At 33.2% G+C, this 11,844-nt stretch overlaps 2 protein-coding genes across 2 annotated transcripts; one reads left to right on the top strand and one right to left on the bottom strand.

Annotated features, from left to right (window-relative positions):
* Positions 1 to 2,555: 2,555 nt before the first annotated feature.
* Positions 2,556 to 4,820, top strand: LOC105782769 (coleoptile phototropism protein 1). Its single transcript, XM_012607744.2, has 4 exons — positions 2,556 to 2,764; positions 2,868 to 2,937; positions 3,220 to 4,326; positions 4,412 to 4,820. Exons 1-4 carry the CDS (start codon positions 2,622 to 2,624, stop codon positions 4,790 to 4,792), a joined length of 1,701 nt encoding a protein of 566 aa, XP_012463198.1. The 5' UTR covers positions 2,556 to 2,621; the 3' UTR covers positions 4,793 to 4,820.
* Positions 4,821 to 8,915: 4,095 nt separating this feature from the next.
* Positions 8,916 to 10,751, bottom strand: LOC105782775 (40S ribosomal protein S19-3). Its single transcript, XM_012607754.2, has 4 exons — positions 10,584 to 10,751; positions 10,333 to 10,423; positions 10,059 to 10,242; positions 8,916 to 9,331 (listed from the first exon to the last, which is right to left on the bottom strand). The coding sequence occupies exons 1-4, from the start codon at positions 10,665 to 10,667 to the stop codon at positions 9,259 to 9,261; spliced, it is 432 nt and encodes a 143-aa protein (XP_012463208.1). The 5' UTR covers positions 10,668 to 10,751; the 3' UTR covers positions 8,916 to 9,258.
* Positions 10,752 to 11,844: the final 1,093 nt, after the last annotated feature.

The raw sequence follows: 11,844 nt of genomic DNA on the forward strand, positions 1-11,844 counted from the left end.
AGTAACTAAATAAATCTAAGTCCTAACTACAAAAATATTCATGAAGTCAACCATATTATTAGTATTATAGTAATAGTGATTTATACAAGCTAAATCTTCAAATAAAATTATTTTTATGCATATCATTTTATCACTTGGATTGAAAGAATTTTTAATTTTGCAATTCTCATATATAATTCTGAGATAAAATATAATTCCCTTCACAATATAAAAGCTATTTAACTGCTTTTTAGTGCCATGAGAGTGCAATATGTAAAGCACAAGATGCAAAAATCACACTAGCAACAATAATTTTAAACAGATATGCTAATTTTAATCTATATTCAATAAATACAAGATTATATAGACAACCAATCTTAATTTCTTCTAAGATTTGTATTAATGTTTTCTAAAAAATTCAAGGATTTGTATTAATGTTCTCTTAAAAATATAAATCAATCAAGATATTAGTAATCTCATACAAAATCAATATCCCAAAATCATTTCATCTATAAAAACTTAGTCTCGCATAAAAATCCTAATTTATCACAAGTAAAATCACAATTTTAATTTTTAGATACTAATTATTAAAGCTCGAAAAGAAAAAAGAATTACTATCAAATTATTAGGAAAATATACTTAAAAGTATTCAAAGATTGATAATCTACCATGTAAAACTTATGGAGAGAGTGTGAAAAATAATAAAATTTTGAGGAAAAAATTATGAATGTTGAAAGAAAAAAATTAAAGATTTTTAGATTTTAGTAGATGTTTTCAAATATTTTGTGGGGTCAAAACTCAATTTTCTACTTATATTATTCTTTTTATAAGGTATTTTTTTTCTTAAATTTTTTTTGTAGGATCAATTAACCTCACAATCCTACATGTGGTTCCATCATTGCTAATAACCAAGTGACATAATTTTTGGACGACTTGTAACTTTTCAATTGAAACTATTAGAACATTATATATATTTTAAAAATATTCCATATTGCACGTGGACTTGGATATGATGGGAGGAGTTTTTAAATAAATCTTGATTTGCTCTGATAACAGTCAAAGGACTATTTAAATTGAATGTCATTGAGATTTTCACGAATTTGACATCTTTAAAATTCGAATTTTGGTATTCATCTTATAAATTTTAATTTTCTAATTCTATCTATTAGTTGTTAAGTACTTGATTGCTCCCTATATACCCAACTTATGTGGATCGCCCATAGCTTGTGGTTGAAGATTATAGGTTAAAAGGTTGAAGAGTTAGTATTCCGAAACACAAATAAGTTTTTCGTATTTCTGTTTTACTCTTTTTACAAAGTCCAATAGAGAAACATCTTGAAAGTGAGAGTCTAAGAGCAAGAAGCTCAGTAGTTGACACTTCATGCAGCTCTTTTCCATACTTGTTATTAATTACTCTACTCCTCTTTAAGACTAGGCCACAACTTCTTACACACTGGATTGCCGCCTGAGCTTTTGCTTCAAAGGAACTTTCAAATATTTGTGTGGCCTTTCGAATTAGAGAGGTCTTTCTCTTAGCTGACATTCGATCCCAACCATCATAAATACCTTCTCTTATATGGGTCCATAGCATAGACTATCCACAAATTCTTGGATCATCATCATTCTGCCTTTCCAGGTATTTTCAGCCATGAAATTGTAATATTTCGTTATGTATTTGAAGTATTAAAAATAGATATGTGCAATATGATTTATGAATTTTTATAAATTATTAGTAATTTTCTTTTTAAATTGTATAATTGAATTAAACTTAAAAGTTATATTTATACATATGAATCACAATAAAAGTTTCACATGTATGATTAGATGAATCATAAACTTCTTCAATTGATTTTACATTTTATATAACTTATTTATTTTAATAGCTTGAAAATATAAATGAGATTACTATTAATTTGTTCATTGAGTTTAATGCGTATAATTAATAAAATTGAGAAATGCTTAAAAATCAAAAAAAATTATAAAGACCAGTAACTTGTATATTATAATGGTAATTTTACTTTTGAATTTTTTTAAAACTAATTCTTTAAAAAAACTACTGGAATTTTATAATGTAATTTGAAAATAAATAATTGCTTTCATTGAGAAGAAAAAAATTAGTTTCTACTTCATCATTCTTTCACCCATATAATAAATATCATTTGATCTAATTTTTTTCTTATTTTTCATGTCCGTTTTAAGTATCATATTTGATATTCATAACTACCCTTTCAACAATACCGTCTCTAATGTTTGAATTTTAATCTAATATTTATTAAACATATATAATTCTATCAACTTTTTCCTCCCAAAAGATTATGGTACTTTTCTTGATATAATACATGGAGCAATCATAAAATCGACACTGACGTAAAAGGGTGATTGGTGTAATGATATATATGGATGAGAATGAAGAACATAAATTGTCAATGTGTTGGCTATAAGCTGTCCATCCATATATTCTTACTGTGGCAGACAGGCAAAGGGTACCAAACCATCTTCATGGCTTTAACCACTTTGGAATAATTAAATGCAATAAATAACCCCCCACCCATCTCTGCCCACGTACACTGCTAATTCATTGTGTATAAATAACACTATAGCCCAAAGATGATGGTTCAAGGACTTATAGCTATCGAGGAAAAATGAGGTCTAAGATGATGGGTTGTAGAGAGGAACATCAGAGTACTCATGGTTCAGTGCTGGGTGGGAAGCCTAACCATTGTGTTATTTATCCACCAAAGTCTAGCATTGTTGCTGAGGAATTGGAAAGAAGAAACAATGACTGGTTAAATTCTTCTTCTTCTTCTGGTACATATAGGTATATATAATGGTGGTGTTTATGTAGAGATGATATTAATAAACTCCTGTTTTGATTTCGTCTGACGCAGGTTTGTTAGGACCAAAGTTGCAAGTGATTTAATGGTGCAGGTTGGAGATTTTAGCTTTCACTTACACAAGGTCAGCAACAACTATATACTTGTCATTATTAGTGAAGCATGCCTTTTGTTTCTGATGGGATATATGTGGACAGATTTGTCATTATCATGTTCATATTGTGCCCAACACAAAGGCCAACTGTATTTTCGTATTATGTTTTAATTTTTTTTTATAATTTACCATATTAATTCAATTTTAACTTTACAATCATTTATGTGAAATTAGTAATTCATTGCATTTGTCATATCTTAAGATAATTAGCTATTACAATTTATAAACAAGTGATCATGTTGTGATCCTCAGCTTGCTATGGTTTCGAAAAGTGGGTATTTGAATAGACTTGTATTTGCAAAAAGAAGTGAGGGACATGGACACAATGGAGGCAGCCTCAAGATTGTGTTGGATGACCTTCCTGGTGGAACCAACACCTTTGAATCAATTGTCAACTTCTGCTATGGATTTAAGGTGGATGTAACAGCTACCTCCATTGCTCCACTCTATTGTGCTGCAAATTTCTTGGAAATGAGTGATGATCTTCACCAAGGTAATCTCATTTCCAAAACAGAGGCGTTTTTGAGCTTTGCAATTTTCTCATCTTGGAAAGACACTTTTAAGGTACTCAAAAGCTGTGAATCTGTGTCACCTTGGTCCAAAGATTTGCTTATTGTGAAACAATGCTCCGATGCCATTGCTTGGAAGGCCTCAACTGACCCCAAAGCTTTTACTTTAGGACAAAATAGTAATGGGAACTTGAATGTTGGAGAATCAAGTGATACTTGGTGGTTTCAAGATGTTTCGACCCTTCGAATTGATCATTTTATCCAAGTGATCGAATCGATTAAACGAAAAGGGGTGAAACCGGAGCTTGTTGGATCATGTATAGCTCATTGGACGGCGAAATGGTTTTCGGGTACCACATTTGTATTTGATGACCCAACAATACCCAAGCATTTGACTCAAAAGCTACAAAGAATTACCATTGAAAGTTTAATTAATATGCTTCCAGCGGAGAAAAACTCAGTTTCTTGCAACTTTCTACTTTACCTTGTCAAGTTGGGGCTGAAAATACAAGTAAATTCTGAGTTGTTGAGCAAACTAGAAACAAGAATAGCTTCCATGTTGGAGCAATGTCGTGCTCAAGATCTCTTGGTTAAGAACTATGGAGATAAGGATACTACATATGATGCTGGAATTGTGATTAGGGTGGTCAAGGCTTATGTTTTATTGGCCTTGAAAAACTCTAGGGCAAGACTATGCATTGTTGGAAGGTTGATTGATGGTTACCTTACTCTAATTGCAAGGGATATTAACCTCACGCTCATTGATTTCAAATTACTTGTGGACGCATTACCGACAAATGCTCGATCGTGCGATAACAACCTTTATAGAGCCATAGACATGTACCTCAAGGTATGTACTTCACCCCTGAATAACTTACTTTCTTTCTATGTAATAGTAGTTTACCTAATTCAAAGTTTGTGCAACGATTGTGTAGGCACATCCAAGTCTAATGGAGGAAGAAAGAGCTAGTGTGTGCAAAGCAATGGAGTATCATAGATTATCAGAAGATGCACGCCAACATGCAATGAGGAACGGCCGATTGCCGTTGAAAATCGTAACGGAATTCATGCTTCTTGAGCAAGTAAAAATGACTAGATCGATATCAGCTTCTAAGTCAAATATTAATCCAAGAACGACGACTCAAGTAATAATGAAGATGAATAATAAGAAATGTTTAGAGAAGGGATTCATAGCACCTCAAAAAGAGATTATGTTGATAAGAAAAGAGGTGGAGAATATGAAGATGCAACTCAATCAGTTGCAAATGTGTAAACTAAAGCTTCAAAAACAAGTTCAAAGATCATGCATCAAGTAGAACATAAAGCTTGGTTTTCATCAACAAATTTTATCATTCTCCCCGTGGTTTTACATGGTCACTAGGACCATAACTATATGTGCTCAAGCATATCCATTCTTTGAACTTTGAAAAATTAACATAAAATATGTCAAATTTTTAACCTAATTACCAAGATTTAATAATCCCTTTCCTTATAAAAAAATCAATAAAAAATTATATATAATAAAAATATATATTTTGAATATATAATGTAACACATATAATATAAAATAAAGTGTTCAATATAATAATATGCAATAAGAAGCAGAAGAAAAAAACCTTAAAATTTTGGGCCCAAAAATGGCCAACTTAACCTGCTCCAATTGCATTGAACCTGGGCCATTAGACTCTTTGGATATGGACCATTAAAACCATACTTTGAACTTTAAAATTAGGCCCATAGAATTGAGTTTTAATTTAAACTCTGGACCTGACAAAATGAAACTGAATATATAACTTGGGCTCAATTTTTTTGTAGTTTCAATACAACATTTACTTTCTTTCTGACTTTTTTAAAGTTTTAGCTAAAATTTTAATTTTTATATATTTTTGTGTTTTTGTATTTTATAAAATTAAATATTTATTATAATGTTATATATTTTCCTAAATTTATTATTATTTGAAATTCTCTAAAATGTTACTTTTTCAATTTTTATGTATAATATTTAAAAAGGATTTTGTATTTTTTAATGTGCCAGGCACATTCAACTAACGACGTGGTAATGTGTGCGGAGGTAAATTCTTAAATACCAATGTAAATATTAAAACCAAATTATGAAAAAGCAGTTTTTTTTTCTTTTTTTGAATAAATCCGGCATGCATTTATTATAGTCAAAGAAAACAGAAAAGAAACAAGCTAGGGGAATTCGCCCCATAATGTGCGTCACACACCACTACAAGAAGCCTAAAAGCTCCAACACCCCAAGTGTCAGCCACCGATCAACGTACAAGGTTGAAGTCGAAACAAAAATTGCTAGAAAGGAGCCAGATCTAGCAAGAATTGCAATGTCCGTAATCATATCCGCCAAATCAGACCCTCCCCCTCCGATCACTATCCACCGCCGCCTGAATCGATGTTGGTCCCTAACAAGTGCGCTACTGTATTACCTCCCCGTTGTATGTGGTGAAACTTGAAATGCTCAAAGCCTAGCACTAATCGTTTCGCATCCCAGATAATGGAACTTATCGTTGATCTGTCAATAGCAGCAGCATTGAGCTTGGAGAGGAGCACCGTTGAATCACCCTCCAATTCAACTTTTCGAAACCCCAAATCCTGAGCAAAATATATAGCCCGAACGCAAGCAAGGGCCTCCGATGTCAGCAGACAAGAGACGTTGTCCTGCCAGAGACAAGCTAAGCCCAAAATCAACCCAGCAGAATCCCAAACAATAACCCCGGCATTGGCAACATGCAGATTCGCAAAGAACCCCGCATCAAAATTGACACAAACCTAAGGATCGACAGGAGGCTTCCAAAGCATGGGCTCCACAGCCAAAACCCCACCCCTATTTGACGGAAGAAAGTCTAATTCGCGCAAATACCCCAAAACAAATATAAGTAACGTCTGAACCAATTAATAAATTCCCCCATGAATGATGAGAATAAAGAGCTGTACATGGCGAGTGCCCTGAGCAAATAACTGTCCAACCCAATTAATGGGTGTATCATCAGCCGCTAGAACAGGATCCCAACTAATGCCCAAATTGTGCCAAATGTGCAGGATTCCAGGGCAATCGCGACAGACATGGAGGATGGTCTCGGGGCCACAACCACAGCGAGGACACATACGATTCGACCCAAGTCTACGCTGATACAAGTTAACCTTTGTAGGTAGAAAATTATTAATGTAACGCCAACATGTAATTTCCGTTTTCTCAGGCACCTGAGCCCTCCATAGATGTTTATAAAGTAAGCGTGTATGTTGTGTAATATTAATGTAACAGTCACCATCTGTCCCCGAAAAGCCTCGCAACAGCAGCTTGTAGCCACTCCGGACCTAGTATTCACCATTATCCTCCAAGAACCAATGCCAACGATCCGATGAGACATGCCCAGCCAACGGGAAACGCAGTATGCACCGCCCAAGTGGTTCAGAAAATAAAGTTTGTATTAATTCACTCCGCCACTCGCTCCTATCCACATCAATCAAATCTACAACTCTGTCAATTCCACTAACACGATCAATATTGATCTTGCAGGGCCGTGGACCAGGAAGCCAAGCATCATCCTATACCGAGATGGAGCACCCATTCCCCACCCGCCAATCACTTCCCATTTGGAGGGGACCTTTAGCAGCCCAGATACTACGCAAAACAAATGAAGGTTGTTGCCCTAACCTTGCTTCCATAAAACTGCACGTAGGAAAGTATTTAGCTTTAAACACACGCGACATTAAAGAATTTGGATTAGCCAGCAGGCGCTAGCCTTGCTTAGCCAATAACGCAATATTAACCTTCAAGAGATTCCGAAACTCGAGCCCGCTGACCTCTTTCAAAGCACACAAGCCCTCCCAAGAACACCAATGAATCCCCTTCCTTGAGGCTGACTTTCCCTACCAATACCGACACATTAACAGCTCCAAATCTTTGCAAAAAGAATTGGGAAGTAAAAATAGGACATCGAATATAGCGAAATAGCTTATAGGATTGATTTAATGAATACGGCCTTACCACCCTGCGAGAGGCACCGATTATACCAACTTCCAATTTTGCCAAGAAAGAGATTTTTAATAGCTCGAAACGCACGCTTTTTGTTACTCCCGACAACCATAGGCAACCCTATATAATTCTCAGGATCCGTAGTACTGTGAACACCCAACACTCCCCCAACAATAGCACGCATACCATGGCTAACATTCAAACTAAAATAAACAAGGGATTTGTCAAAATTGACTTGCTGCTTGGAACACCGCTCATATTCCCATAGGATGGCCACTACGTTATTTGCCCCCTCGGTAGAAGTCATGCCAAATATCAGAGTATCATCTGCAAAGAATAAGTGAGAAACTCGAGGACCCCCCCCCCCCCGACTTGCTTGTATATCCGTCAAAGGCTCATCATTATATGTCACCCTTAACAAAGTCAAAAAATCCTCACCCAGACAAAGGCCATGAGAGAAGATGATGGATCCTCTAATCTCACCATTCATAACAACTAAATATTTGACAATCCAGACACATCGCATAATCAACTCAACCCAATGCTCTTTGAAACCCAACCTGATCAAAACTGCTTGCACTAAATGCCACTCCACTCTATCATAAGCATTAATCATATGCCTTCACAGTGAAATTACCTCGACCCGTATGTATCTTTTTGAATGAATGCAATAAATCAAAAGTAACAATGGCAATATTAGTGATCAATGTACCAAACCCTTCAAAGTTACTATTTGTTGTTTAAAATATGACAAAATTATTTTTCTATTTGCAGTTTAAATCTAGATAAAAAGTTTCATTCTTTCAAAATACAAATTTTACTACACAATGAATGACTTTTCTAGGCAATGAATATTAACTCTATTAAAAATAATTTTACTAAAATTTTAATTTATTTTAATAGTATAGAAATTATTTTGATATAATTAATATAATAAAAGAACCAACTAAGATAAAAGGTTGTAGGGATGAAAAAACAATCCTTAAATCTATTAATTGATTTTTATTTATAAATAATATAAAAATAACAAATTAATATAACTTACACATATAATAATATGTTTGACGATCAAACTTTAAAAATAACAAGACTTTATAAATTTGGTACTTATTATTCGACCAAGACTAAAATTTTCAAATTCTAAAAACACAAGGATTAAAAATAACAAATATTTATATCCACAACAAAAACATTTGACCAGTTTTATTTGTCTCAAAGCCGAATCTTGTTACCTTTTCCCAAAAATAATTTTGGCAGTAATAAAAGATGAACTCTGGATTTTCGGCTAGTAAACTTTCATAGAGATGGTTTCCAAGGCATTTCTTCAAGTAAAACACTACTCATTCTTGAACTGCATTTCACCATTTGGCACTTACCATTCCTTGAAGAAAATAGAAGGAACAAAAGCATGAACGTAGGATTTAAAGAACATTTCAACTCATCACTTCACACTAATTCCGACAATTACTATTACCAATAAAACAACCAATATTTGTCGAAAGAGCTAAATTCTTACTAATTAAACGACCTAGATTACTTTAAAACACAAAACTGAATCAGAACCAAGTGTTCAGTGCTGGACAATCCAGTGAGAATGAAGACAGTAAACATGCAGAAGGGCAACTCCACCATACAATCTTCCATTAGAACTCAAAATTCATGGTCATAGTTAAACACCAACCACATTGGTTTCTAAAATTAAAATTTTAAAAAAAATTCCCACATAGCGGATGGACCAACACGAAAATTGATTAACACAGCCTTCAACAACAGCTCTCTTAAAATTTCTCAGATGGCAACCGCAATCCTTCCAGCTACTTGGTCCAGATCACGCTGACCGTTTGATGTGATTCTCCTTCCACTGATACACCACATAAAGATTAGTTTATCTTAATAGATAACAGAAATTGCTATCACAATATGATACATGCCAAACAACTGTTCTGTTTACATAGTTTCTGAAACTTTATAATGAAACCCCTTTATATCATTATAACATTTTGAAATCTAACTTCCAAATCATTATGACAATTTCTTGTTTTAATCCTAAGAAATTAATATAAAGTTTCTTAAACAAATGAGTGCTTATGTACATGTTAAACGTTACCTTGGGATGAATTTAAATTGGTGTATTTGTTTGTTGTTTTAGAAAAGAACATATATGCTTCAACATTCTACATTTCACAATTCGTAGTCGAGTGAATCCGACATGGATATTTGCAACATTTTTAAGTTAAATATATTCAAACAATACCTCTCTACACAGTCTGCATATGTCACAAAGATTGAGCACATGTAGACAAATAAGGTATTTAAGAGTAACATTGGCTTAGATTATTACAAGGATTTCAAGTATGCACCTACATGCTTCAAAAAACATATACAATAAGTAATTTTTTGAAACAATAGGTTAGAGAAGAAATGTCTATCTAACTTTCTGAATAAGGAATGATACAATCATGAATTGTTTTCTCGTTTACATTCCTTGTTAGGGGTGAAGCTATAATAATACCAAAAAACGAATAATTCCAGTAGCAATCATATTATTGCAAAAAAAAAAAAAAACAATGGTAGCAGAGAAAACTCACCCTTTAGGATCAATATCAATGATGTTCACATTCTGCAATTGCTGAAGAATGTGACGGGCAACAGATCCACTACTCTTGCAGAAATGGCGAGGGCGACTTCCATTTCTCTTAGCCCCTCCATAAATCCTCCTAAAGGCACCAACACCAAGACCTCCCCTCAAGTATATCTTCCTTGCCATGGAAGCTACAAAAACAAGAGATAGCGATGATTAGAGCATAAGTACGCATACAATGCCGTATCAGTGTTGGCCTGATAAAGCTATAAAACACATACCAGCTCTGATATAGTACCAATCTGGATCGTAGGGAGGAAGTTCCTTGAGTTTACCAGTCTTCACAATATCAGTCCATGAAGGAAGCTCGATCTATTTTTTTTTTTTAAAATAAAAGTCAGATTAAGGAAAAAATAATCCTGTTTTCAGTAAGAAAACAATCAAAGATATCCAAATTTGCAGGTAGAGCGTTATACATGAAAATATTATATCCCTAAGAAATAAAATGAAGAAAGAGAGAAAAGCAGAGCACCTTGCCGGAACGCTTGAGATGGGCGGCGTAAGCCTTGACGAAGTCATGAGGGGAAACGTCCTTAACAGTTCTGGCAGCCTCCATTTTCTCTGCTTATCTGACTGTCTGCTCCGTTTGCTGTTTGCGAAATAGGCTTGCAGCGGCACCAGACGGAGATAATATATATAAGATTTCAAAGGAAGTAGGGTTTATGCTATATCTCTTTCGTCAATTACCAAAATAGCCCCGTCATGGGTCTGACTCAGATCCAAACCAAACCCATATATGCTATACACATCCAAATCAGAAGTGTCCAATCCATGTATATACCCAAATCCCACCCAACCCAAAATATTACTTCTAAATCCTTTCATTTATATCAACTCTATTACCTCACTATTAAATAGCTAACAAGACCTTTTTTAATTGAAATAAAAATAATTTTAGTCCTTAACTTTTCATATTCTTTTGCCAATTTGATATTAATTTTATAAAAAATATAATATTTGAAATTCTAAAATAATTCATAAAATAATAAAGTGAGGAAAATTATTTTGAACCCTTCAAATTTCGCTTTTGTATTATCTGTATAGAAATATTTAATACCTATTCTTTAAAAAACATAAAACTATATAATAAAAATATTCAATATCCATTCTTTATAAAACAATGGTCTTTGTTTTTATCTCTTCTATTTTTTACAATGCTTAAAATGGAATATAGTTTGTTTTACTATTTGGATTTTGAAAATGATTTAAATGAATTGAAATTTTAAATGTATCGAGTCGATTTCACAAGTATCTAAGATATCAATTCTAGAATTTAAGGCTTATTCTACATCACCCAATTCATCATTTTCTTATTCTCAGACATATTAATTCTTTAGCAACAACACTTTTGAGATTTTGATATTTTAGAATTTTTATATTGAATTTTCTAATTTTATTGAACAATTTTGTTTTTTTAATATATAAATTTATATAGAATCATAGTCAATTTGACAAAAGAATAAAATGTGAAGACTAAAATTATTATTATACCACCTAAAAAACTGTCATCGTTAGCCACTTAACAGTCAAGTGATAGAAAAATAATTTTGAAAACGTTAGTAACTAAATTGTAACTTTTTAATTAAGTGACCAAAACAAAATTTACCCATAATTGAGTGACTAATGTTGTAGTTTACTCTAAATTCTTTAACTAAACAAATTAATCAGTCAAACAGCTCAATTAAAAATGACTAAAAGTCTTTTTTTTTCTTTACAAAGTAAATTATCTTATT

Source organism: Gossypium raimondii, chromosome 1 (genome assembly GCF_025698545.1).
Source record: "Gossypium raimondii isolate GPD5lz chromosome 1, ASM2569854v1, whole genome shotgun sequence".
In the NCBI taxonomy this organism is placed as follows: Eukaryota; Viridiplantae; Streptophyta; class Magnoliopsida; order Malvales; family Malvaceae; genus Gossypium; species Gossypium raimondii.

What these genes read in the sequence shown, in the direction of transcription:
- LOC105782769 (XM_012607744.2), top strand. Translation starts at nt 2,622, where the DNA reads ATGAGGTCTAAGATGATGGGTTGTAGAGAGGAACATCAGAGTACTCAT. An exon ending in GAAAGAAGAAACAATGACTG is followed by an intron (nt 2,765 to 2,867) that starts GTTAAATTCTTC and finishes CGTCTGACGCAG; the next exon opens with GTTTGTTAGGACCAAAGTTG. An exon ending in CCATAGACATGTACCTCAAG is followed by an intron (nt 4,327 to 4,411) that starts GTATGTACTTCA and finishes ACGATTGTGTAG; the next exon opens with GCACATCCAAGTCTAATGGA.
- LOC105782775 (XM_012607754.2), bottom strand. Translation starts at nt 10,667, where the DNA reads ATGGAGGCTGCCAGAACTGTTAAGGACGTTTCCCCTCATGACTTCGTC. An exon ending in ATCTCAAGCGTTCCGGCAAG is followed by an intron (nt 10,424 to 10,583) that starts GTGCTCTGCTTT and finishes AAAAAAAAATAG; the next exon opens with ATCGAGCTTCCTTCATGGAC. An exon ending in TTGGTACTATATCAGAGCTG is followed by an intron (nt 10,243 to 10,332) that starts GTATGTGTTTTA and finishes TTGTTTTTGTAG; the next exon opens with CTTCCATGGCAAGGAAGATA.